We start from the raw sequence: 10,979 nt of genomic DNA, 5'->3' as shown, positions 1-10,979 counted from the left end.
GAACCGAAAGAGTATTCAAATGAAAGCTTCGAAGGGTAGCATAGCTCAGGATAATGCCCCTACTGCATGACTACAATCTGTTCCAAAGGATTGACAGAAAACACAGACACCTACAGGCATATTCATCAATTGCCATCCACCCCACTCACGCCTTCTTCAAAAGAGGAGCGTTCGAAGGGATATGGCTGGACTACTTGTATTACAATGGACACTAATACTTAAGTTAATTAATTTAAAAGAGAAGGGGTCAATCAAGGTGTGAAAGATCCAAACTGCACGTGGATCACTGATAATATGGGGAAGCTCCCACGACCCAATAGGCAATAGCCACCCTTTGACTTGCAATTTTACAAAGAAATACAAATTAAGATTCCACGCAAGCCGCAAATCTCAGACAATCTAAAGAGGGCAGTACAAATTACATGTGCTGGTAGAATGAATGAACTCAATCATGAATATGGACAAGCCACTGAATGTATACAAAATTTCAGAACAGAACAAGAGCCCATTACATTTTTAGAACACAGAAATTACAATGCACAATAATGAATGACAAGCTGCACATTGAATTTTGAAACCCATTACATTTTAGAATACAGAAGAGCTCACTGCATGGTTCTAGAAGACATTCATCTGTGAACTTCTTTTACAATTGCATCTTCACCAACAGAAGATGTTGGAAGCAGGTGTTTGTCTTCCAAGTCATCTTCATCAAAATTATCCTTGCTTGTTGTGTGGGAATCATCTAAAAGTCAAGGAATGCAATAAGGCATACAAACATGACATTGGATAACATTAGGATGTAAAGACACCAAACCGGACAGCAGTGAGCCATGTATACATGTCATATGACAGCAAGATGGATATACATGAGATTGACAATTATAAATAGAATGATAAACTACCAGTTGTAACAAATAGGGAACAGGGAACATCAGTATGTACCTGAGAAACGACAGTCCGCAAGATGCTTTGTCTCAGTTGACTCAAGCCGCATGCTTTCTGGCAGAAGACAATTGCAAAAGGCCCCTGAAAATAATTTGGATTATCCTCCAATGTAAACCAAGGTTGACAGAAATACAGAACTCAAATTTCATTTCAATATGTGATGTTTCTTTTCAACCAAGAAAAGAAGATACATGTTTTCATACATGATCGTGTGCTTCATCTGTCAATAAACCGGTTGCATCCAAAAATACTACTCGAAGAATGGAAGACACTGGAGTCAAGTATTTTCTGGCTCATGGTTAGTTTTTTTTTTCTTTTTGAAGTTTTCTCCTGAGGCCTCATAAACCCCATGAGGAAAAAACTGGTATCTGGTCAACATTCATTATCAGATTCTGGTCAAGACTGACGAGCAGTGTATTGCTGGGGCAAAGGATAAGTAGCCATCAACGATCACAGCTGATCTTGTATGAGTTTCAAAGAACTTGGACCTTTTCTGCTTGCAAACATGCAGAATGTTGGTTGAACTATTTGAATCCAGAATGGTTTCAGAAACTGTGTGTTAATACATTAAATCAGGTGGATACCGATGAATTGATGACATGTTGATCATAGATTTGCAAATATCTTATATCATAATTTGGAGTAAAAGCAACTGCAGATATTTCCATACAAATTTAGAAGCACTAATAAAAAAATTAGTTTGATTTTTTAATAAGGTGTGTTTGTGATTCTAATCATTTCTTAGTTCTGTGTCTCATCACCCCCAAATAATCCTTGTACTCTGTTTAGCCATCACTCTTTCTCTACAAGTCAACAAGTCTCCTCCCATGCCTGAGCACTAAAACAATCCCATACTTGCCCTCAGCATCTTTATCTACAACTTACTCCCATCATTACATGATATCAGATACTATTGCTCCATCCATTTTCCTAAAGCTTGAGCATGCCTATGTTCATCTGCAGAAGAAGATGGGCGCCATCTTCTACATTTCAGTATGGTCATCTTCTCCCATCTATAGTTTCTTAACTAGAATACTAGATTTATAATCAGGATAATCCTGTAGTTAGAACTATGAGATACTACAAGTCAAACTTCTGTTGATTTTCCACGAACATTATTCATTATACAACAACGTAAGACACCTAAGTGATAGTGTGATATACTTCTGGGAAGTAATACAATCCTTGAAACTTTCAGAGAATAATTTACAAGGAGCACATGTTTTATTACCTAGCCTTGCAAGTCGATTAACCCAACCAGGAATTGTTTTTCCTGTCAATCTGGTGCTAAGATCATCCGTGAAGTGGTTACAGTTCTTGGAAATGAGGTGGTAAGTATCTCCATGATATTCTGAGGCCATTCTCTGAATGAATTCTCGAAATTCCAAGGGATTCATAGTTGTGCTGCCAATGAAAATCGTACATCTGTATATGAAGCCCGGGCAGTTCTTTGGTTCCACCTCAAAGACCCCACTTGATGGGTGATCATGTGCTCCAAAACTGTACTCCGATCCATGGACTGTTCAAAACAGAGTAACATAAACATAAACAATTTGGACATGTGGACGGGGTTGATGCATAATGATGGACCAAATGTTTCCAAATACAACATGAAAAGACTTATCAAATTTTGATCCTCATCATAAAATGATGACAATATCATCACGGGTACATGCATATTCAGGGAAATTTGTGCAGTAATCCCTCAAAAATACAGAGAGAGATCGTAATGGATTAGTGCTTCACAAATTTATCGCTCTACCATTGGATACACAATTGGTAAATAGAATAAAATTTACTGACATTTACAGATCTATCTTTATCAAAAGAAAGTCTTGAACATATGAAAACATAGAAACAATTGAGTTGGTTGATAGATAGAGCAAAATGACAACTATTCTTTTATGGACTAAAATTAGCTGCCCAAATAAATGTATACTGGATTGCAGGTTAAGAGTGGTAGACTTTTCAAGAACTTGCAACTTGAAACAATTGAAGTTTGGACTAGAACACTATAGATGGAGTGTCTCAGCAAAATACTATTTTTTTTATTTAATGGCATATGGATGTCAGGGTAGTATTTTTTTTATGAAATGGCATATCTCCCATGGAACCTGAAGTTTCAACTAATTCATCATGAATCCTAAAGGGCACTTTCAAGACTATAAGCCTATCTATTGACAACACAGCAGAGGTCCCATTACAACAAAAGTTTAAGTGGGTAATTTACTACAGTAACCACCAAAAAATTCAGTAAGTTTCGCAGGACTACACTAGAGTCCTAAAACTACCACAAAACCACACAATTAAGCTAACCTTTCTAAGCAAAACCACACAAAACTTTTAAGCATTACAAAACTACACTTTTAAGCATTCCTTCATCTCTAACAGTGGTCTCACTGGTCAGCTCACAAAGGTGAAGAGACAGAGCTAAAATGTTTGGTTTTGTAAAAGAATGAAATAAAATTGTGGTAGTGTGGTTTGTGAAACTTTATGCAAATTGACAGTAGCAAAAGCTCTTGATAACCATCACCAGGTGCCTGATATTAGAGGACCCTTGACTGTACAAGCCACATAGGAATATTTGCTCAATTTAGATTAGGTAGAAGGGTGCCTGATATTATAGGAGCCGTGACTGTACAAGCCACGTAGGAATATTTGCTGAACTGGGATCTGGTAGAAGGGTGCCTGATATTAGAGGAGCCTTGACTGTACAAGCCACATAGGAATATTTGCTGAATTGTGGTTCTGCAAAATGATACTCAAGATCAGCATATCTGGACGTTCTCTAGTTCTGGGACCTACACATGCAAATCAGCCCATAAGGATTTCTTTGTAGGCACCATCAGATGTGCACCATGGAAATCATAAACAGATTTGGAAATTATGGGTGCCCCTTCACTGCAAAGTTTCATTTGGTTGGCTATCCAGAAAAGAAGTTGGACAGCAGATAGGCTGGGACCTACACTTGCAAATCAACCCATAAGGCTTTCTTTGTGGGCACCATCAGATCTGCACTATGAAAACAGATTTGAAATCCATGGGCGCACCTTCGCTGCAAAAGTTTTCATTTGGTTGGCTGTCCTGAAAAGAGGTTGGACAGATAGGCTGAGGTCTTCCCCATCCTCCTCACTGTCCCCTAAGTGACCAAGTGGATGATAGCAGACAACACATTCTTGTCCTCTGCTGTTGAAGTATAAGTGAATTGCCCATTGTTCGGCAAGTTTGGTTCATCATTCTTTGGTGGGCTGGGCATGGGAGGATTTCACCCAATTCTGAAGCTGCAGGTTTCTCTAGTTGGTGGAGTCGCTCCCTCAATGAAGTGGACAAACAGAAATGAAAGGGGCTTAATTTGCTGACCATCCTTGTTTCATGGGAAATGTGGAATGTTATGGATGCATTCTCTGGCAGGAAGTTCTCTCACAAGAAGAAGAAGCAGAGTTCCTCTTGAGTCCTGTTTGGTCGGTTTGTTTAGATATTTGTTTAGGAAGTTGTTTGGATTACGATTAGGAGAGATAAGCTGTTAGGATTCAGTTGTTAGAGATAGAGTTGAAAAGGAGTTGTAAGCCTGCGAGATTGTAATTGTGCCAACCCTATACATATGAGGGGAAGGCAATCAGGGAAAGCAAGCAAGAATTAAACCTAATCAACTCAGAGCCTCCATCGAGAGGGCGAGTTTCGTTTATCTCTTGTGCCTAATTACTTTCTGTCCCTTGCTAAACCAACGCCCATATCATGGAAGTATCGTAATGATGGTGTCTTTAGGGCCTGTTTGGACGCCGTCACAGGACAGCGGACGAATCGTCCGCCACACTTTTGGTGAGCAGCAGTGGCAAAAATGAACTAGCACTCTGTGGTGGTTCTTCGGCGTGCCTAAGCCTCGGCTGCAAGCAAACGCACGAGCTGCGCCCGTAGCTGAGGTGTGGGGACATGTGGTGCAGTGCGGTAGCCATCCAAACACGCCCTTAATGCTGCCTCTCCAGATGTGAACAAGGTCGTGTGGGATGTCAAGGAAGAAGGCACCTTATGGTGTGCCACCAGAGCCAGGGAGCTCCAGGGTCTGTTCTTGGGAATAGACTAGGTGGTGTTTTCCTTGGTCCTTTTTTCCCGGATGGGTTATTTCCTAGAGTCTGTGTGTCGTAAAGTCCTGTAAGGCTTTCGCCTTGTATACTTTTTTTCTCTTCTACTAGTTTAGTGAAATGATGCGTAGCTCTCCTGCATATTTGAGAGGGGAAAGAGAAGTGTGGTTCTTTAAAATAGTGTCTTCAAAAGTGTGTTTGCCCTTTTGTGATAGCCTTGATGAAGTTAGTGTAGTTTGTGAAATATATCTTTTTTCTAATGCGCAAGAATTACTGTAAAAGGATTGATCACATGACACATTCAAAAGAAAGTTGGTATATAACCATATAAGTAAGCTAACAAATAAACAAGTTTGTTCAAAACAAAGTGATAAAGTGCTAACGAGGTATCTCCATAATTAAGTTAAAAGAGCCCATTCATAAAGACAAACAAAATTATCGCGTGTCATGCTATTTTCAAAGCGGCAATTGATAATCTTAGGTCTATTTGGAAACTACTCATTGCTTGCAAAGCCCATCAGATGCCGAGCAGGATGGATGCCCAATATTCCTAATCCAATCATTCCAGCATGTCGTCTAGCTTATGTCTCGGTTAGAATCTCAAGATGGAAAAACTTTCTCCATTGTCAATTCGAACATGTATCAAACCAATCGAAGATCCTGCTGGTTGCTAAAAGGAACTCGCTTTTTCATGGAACAAAAGCATGGCTTCCAATAAAATCGCATCTAATTGCCAAAGTCAAGAGAACATTACGACCTACGGACCCATTCCTCTCGGAACCGAACAATCCCCTCCGGAAAGGATCACCATTTCGGGCCTGGCGCTCACCTTCGACGGCGGAGTGGAAGATCCCGAGCCCGCACCAGTGGAGGTAGTTGTTGATCGGCGTCAGGTCGTACACGTTGAGAACGACCGGGTACGTCGTCGCCCCCGCCGCGTCCCCGACCGCCGCGCCGCCGGAGACCGCCCCGCCCATCGGCCCCAGCAACCTCTCCCACGGCCCGCCCCGCCCCTAACTCCGCGAGGAGATCTCTCCTGCACCTCGCCCGCCGGGGACCGACCTACCGCGCGCGCAGCAGCCGCCGGCGCGCGAGGCACCAGCTCCGCGAGGCGAGATCCCGAGGGGCGCGCGATGGAGACGGAGCAAAGGGAAGGGAGGTGGATGAAGACCCAGTCGACACGACGACGAACGGAGCGGGTCGGGGAGCGTGTGCGGAATACTTTCCGGTGGTGGGGGGTGGGTTTCACGGTTGTTCACTGGGCTGTGGGGCGTGGGTACGTGGGCCCGATTGGCAGTGGGATGAGTGTGCGGTCTGCGTGGACGGTCGGTGAGGGGATATCTTTTTTTTTTCCCGGGTGAGTGGCACCAGATTTGCCGTTACGATGAGGGGAGCGAGTGAGAGGGGTCAAGTGAATATCACATGAGGACAACCAGCCTCTTCGCTTTAGCATATCAGCCGGCTTATCAGCCACCGAATAGTATTTTTCTCTCATAACAAATCAGCCATTTTAGCTTTTCAACTAGCTTATAAGTCCAGCCGAACAGGGCGAACACTAGTATGTGGGGCCAAGCGAGGGATTGGAGATGTTTTGAGTTGCGCCTTACAGGAACAGGCCATGTTTCAAAACCCATCTCAACTCCTCAACTCTACTGGTAGCAATTCAGCATAAGATTTCATTTCTCAGAGAAGGACATAAAAATAATCGTTTGAATGTGAGAGAAATTTGACTAAATCTTTAGGATATTATGATTTATGAGCATTGTCGTAAAGAGTAAGTAGTGTATTTGTATATATGTGCGTCTGAAGTGTGTTTAAAAGTAACCTTATGGTAAACATACGTATTCACAGTTTCATGGTTTATTGGACCACCCAGAAAAAACTGCTGGTTAGGGCGAGTTTGTTATATAATACTAGTATTCTCATATTCTTATGAAATTAAGAAGAAATGGAACAGTCATTGACGTCAGTTTGACAATTGTTTTATTTATTCTTAATAAATTCTGAATTACCGGGATGTTTTCAAGATGCATGAGTATTGGGTTCTTGTGTTCTTTATTTCTTCATTTTCTTCTCTTATATATGTCATTCTGTATATTTTTTCTCTTTCTATCTTTTATAGCATATAAAAAACATTTAGACCTTTGTATTATATCTTCTTAGGACTTACCGAGTTATCTTATCCCAGACGGAATCTCATGCCCCTGCGTCGCTCGCCCCAGAGTGACTCAGGCGATGCCCGTAACCCTACGCAGTCAGGCCCTTCTCCTCTATGACCCTGCCATCGCAAGAGGTAGCTATCGGAAGCCCGACAGCCGACGAGGATGGTGGTGACAGGGCCTGCTGGTTTTGCCATGGGCAACAAGCTCGCCCAGATATGAGATGCCTAATCGAGCGTGGAGGCACGGTGACGACATGGGCTCCCACTACGTCAGAAACGACTTGTACTAACACGTCGAAATTAGCGTGCCGGCAGGCGAAATTAGTACCCGCCAGCACAAAGGTGACGGGCCGTCTGTGCTGGCGGGCTACCTAAGCGCCCGCTAGCACAGAGCCCACTACATCTCATATCTTAAGCGAGGTTGGCTTCCCATCTCCCTTATCCCATCCTTATCTTATCTCTCCAGGCGGCATGAGCAGGCGGCGGCTTCGGGGGGCGATAGCGGCAGTGGGTGCAACTTCGGCGGGCAGCGGGAGCGGCGGCTTTGACGGGAGCGGCGGCGGCTTCAGCGGGTGGCGGGAGCGGCGGTGGGCGCGCCTTCGACGGGAGCGGTGGGCGGCGGTAAGCAGCGGCTTCGGCGGGCGGCGGTAAGCAGCGGCTTCGGCGGGCGGCGGGTGGCTAGTGGGTGTAGCTTCGGTGGGCGGCGACGACGAGCGACGGGGTCTCTAGGAGCGGGAGCGGTGGGTGGCGACGACGGGCGACGGGGTCTCCAAGAGTGGGATCGGCGTTGGCGGGTCTCGAGGAGCAGGAGCGGCATCGACGGGCGGCCGGCGGCTAGTGGGTGCGAGCGCCGGCAGGCGACGGGTCTCCAGGAGCGGGGCGGCGTCGGCGGGCGGCGGGTCTCCAGGAGCGCTGGGCTCCGACGACGAGCGGCGGAGCGGCCGCGGTTGCGGTGCTGGCTTTTTTTATTATCCCAAAAAATCTGTGTTGGCGGGCCACCTAAGCACCTGCCAGTGCAAATTGGAACTGTACTGACTGTGAGTTGCTGGCGGGTGCGAAACCCGCCAGCAGAAACCGGTTTTGCCCGCCAGCAAAAATTGTTTGTGACGTGGTGTCCAGTGCCCACGTGTGTGTGGCTCATGCTGCTGTGGCCAAGCAAGGCAACGACGGGGATGCGAGACAGCGTGGTGCTGCATCACCTAGCGTGATATTATGATCTAGGCCAGTTCATCGGGGTCAGTTGACCCGACAAAATTCTAGAATCGCTTAACAGAATACTATTGATTCTATGCTTGATTCCCATTGTTGCAAAGGAGTTACGCACTAGTGGAAAACACGGCTTTAGTCCCGGTTGGATAGGGTCATAGATCCCGAAAATCCAATTGAGACTAAGTTTTCGAGACAAAAATGGGTCCTTTAGTCCCAGGTCATTGACTAAAGGGGTGGCCACGCAGGCGCAAGCATGCCAACCGGGACTAAAGGGGCGTACTTAAGACTTTTTTTCAAAATTCTTTTCCATATTAATATTGTATGCAAGTTGTATATATATTTCATGACAGTACTATATATATTATACACATCAAACTAGTATTTATACAATGTTGCTCGATTCAGCTATTGAATATCTGTCGTAATAAAATTCTCCTGCGGGATTTATCATCTCGTCCACCAGGAATCCTATGAGACCTTCTTGGATTGCCAAAATCCTCTCCTTCTCCAAAAGTCTTTCTTGAATATCCATCATCTGTAATTTGAAAATATGTGAATGTTACATGAACAATTAAATATAAGGAGCTAGAAAATAATTAATTATTGATAGTTTTATTTTACGTACATCTATATCATGCGACGACAGCACCTTGTCATGCACAAAATTGTACATGTGCTCACAGACGTAGTATCCACATAAATTATTGCCTTGTTCCTGCCTCAAGTACTTTAGTGGGAAAAAAACAAGTTATGAAATATTTGTGTTATAGAATGTACAAAATGTGCAAACTTCGTACGTATCGGGAACGTTGATTGAATGTAAGTTTTTCTGTGAATTCACCATGGTGAGTCTTACGGAATCATTTCCATGTGCTATGGATTAAAATAATGAATGATATAGTGTTAGGTAAAAATTTAAGAAACAAACTTTTGCATAGAGATAAAGGTCCAGAATTATTACAAGTTTAGCATGTCTTGAATGTCTTCATACTCCGCCGGTAGTTTCCTCAATGAATCGAACATAATAACGTGGCTTTAATCAATCATAATTATTAGGAGAATCCAGTGAAAACTAAGTACATAAATGTTCATATTAGAGCTAACTAACATTAAGGAAAAAGAAAATAAAAATAGACAGTACTTAAAGTTGTATGGCAGTAGTATGTATTTCTTGTAATTTTGTTTCTCCAAGAAATTGTATATTGCCTCCAATGTTTGCTTTGGTTGATCTCATATCTGCTTTGGTTAACGATTGATGGATCCATGAAGCCAATGTTGAAATACAATTCTCTACGGCACCTTTGAATTAGCATCCTACATAAAATGGAAGATAAAGTTAATAAGACGACGCGCACACATAAAATAATGATCTGAGCCAAAATTTACGTCTTGATAAACAGACACTTACAAAACCCAAGCGCTGATGAGAGAGACGTCAAGGGCATCCTTGTGGTACACTTCATATATATCGTTGAATTCCATCCACAGGAGTTTCTCACTTTGCTGAAAAAATTAATCGGTTTAACACGAAGAGCGAACATGAGCCTTTTGTTGGCAAACTACTCCATGTACCATTGATGGAATTTGTACATCTTCGTAGAGAGCTTTCGTACTAGTGTAGGCCTAACTAGAGGCTTGCCTACCTCAAAAGGCCATTTAGGTACAATCTTTTCTAGAGCTGGCGGTTGTACTTGCCCTAGAACTTCAGCAAGCGACATACCTGTATCTTGCATAAACGTAATGACTTGGATTTGTTGTTCTAAGGCCATTGCTGCTATAGTTTGAGCATCTTTATCTACTTGCTCTCCGAGTTGGGGGACAGTACCACTGGAAGACGACGCTCCTCGTCATTTTTTCTTCTTATCAAACTTAACTAACAAACGCTTGTAGCTCGATAGTAAATTCCTCTTGACTTCTTTTTTTTATGCCAATAAAAAAATTTAATTTTGATGGATCTACTGGCTTTACCTCCATCTCCTTTGCTTTTCTATGTTCAACGCATGCTTTGAAGAACTCCCTCACCGTTGCTTGCGATACCTCCACAATTCCTTAGTAGTCATATCGGCTGGTAGGTTCTGAATGGGTTCAGACTTCTTTATTTTCTTAACAGGTTCTTTCTCCTTTGGCTGCCTTGGCTTGGAAGGCGGTGGTTGCGGCTTCTTCAGAGGTGTTGCAGGTTCCTTGATCGTTGCGGGTCTTAGTCCCGGTGACAGTGATCGGAGAGGGATGTTGTGGTTGTCGTCGCTCGCACCACCAGTGGAGATGGAGATGGTGATCGAGGAGGATGTGACGGGACCGGTGGTGACAACGGTTCTTGAGGTGGATGTGCTAGATATGACGGTCTTGAGTTCTGAGGAGATGGTCGCTATGGGGGATCTACGGGGAGCAATGATGCCTCCTTGCCGGGGATGATGGGTTTGTGCCATAGAATGATCCCGTGAAGTGCATCTCTTAGTGCCCTTCCCCGTCACCTCCCGGGAGGTTGAGCTCTAGGCCTTCATATTGACTATCACAAATCTGCTCTAGGCTAATGTTGGAGTAGCCAGGTGGAATCTCCATGTCATGGCTTGTCTGACCTGGCA

The 10,979-nt window shown here is 43.7% G+C and overlaps 1 protein-coding gene across 1 annotated transcript; it reads right to left on the bottom strand.

The window, feature by feature from the left end:
• Nucleotides 1-358: 358 nt before the first annotated feature.
• On the bottom strand, nucleotides 359-6,238 carry LOC101752843 (deSI-like protein At4g17486). Its single transcript, XM_004966033.3, has 4 exons — nucleotides 5,857-6,238; nucleotides 2,180-2,467; nucleotides 946-1,029; nucleotides 359-745 (listed from the first exon to the last, which is right to left on the bottom strand). Exons 1-4 carry the CDS (start codon nucleotides 6,002-6,004, stop codon nucleotides 630-632), a joined length of 636 nt encoding a protein of 211 aa, XP_004966090.1. The 5' UTR covers nucleotides 6,005-6,238; the 3' UTR covers nucleotides 359-629.
• Between the last annotated feature and the right edge of the window lie 4,741 nt (nucleotides 6,239-10,979).

The sequence above is a fragment of the Setaria italica genome, chromosome IV, assembly GCF_000263155.2.
Source record: "Setaria italica strain Yugu1 chromosome IV, Setaria_italica_v2.0, whole genome shotgun sequence".
NCBI classification, from domain to species: domain Eukaryota; kingdom Viridiplantae; phylum Streptophyta; class Magnoliopsida; order Poales; family Poaceae; genus Setaria; species Setaria italica.
The sequence above is the reverse complement of the archived record's forward strand: the minus strand, read 5'-3'. Positions and strand labels throughout refer to the sequence as shown.

What these genes read in the sequence shown, in the direction of transcription:
- LOC101752843 (XM_004966033.3), bottom strand. Translation starts at nt 6,004, where the DNA reads ATGGGCGGGGCGGTCTCCGGCGGCGCGGCGGTCGGGGACGCGGCGGGG. An exon ending in CTTCCACTCCGCCGTCGAAG is followed by an intron (nt 2,468 to 5,856) that starts GTGAGCGCCAGG and finishes TGTTTTGAACAG; the next exon opens with TCCATGGATCGGAGTACAGT. An exon ending in TGCGGACTGTCGTTTCTCAG is followed by an intron (nt 746 to 945) that starts GTACATACTGAT and finishes CTTGACTTTTAG; the next exon opens with ATGATTCCCACACAACAAGC.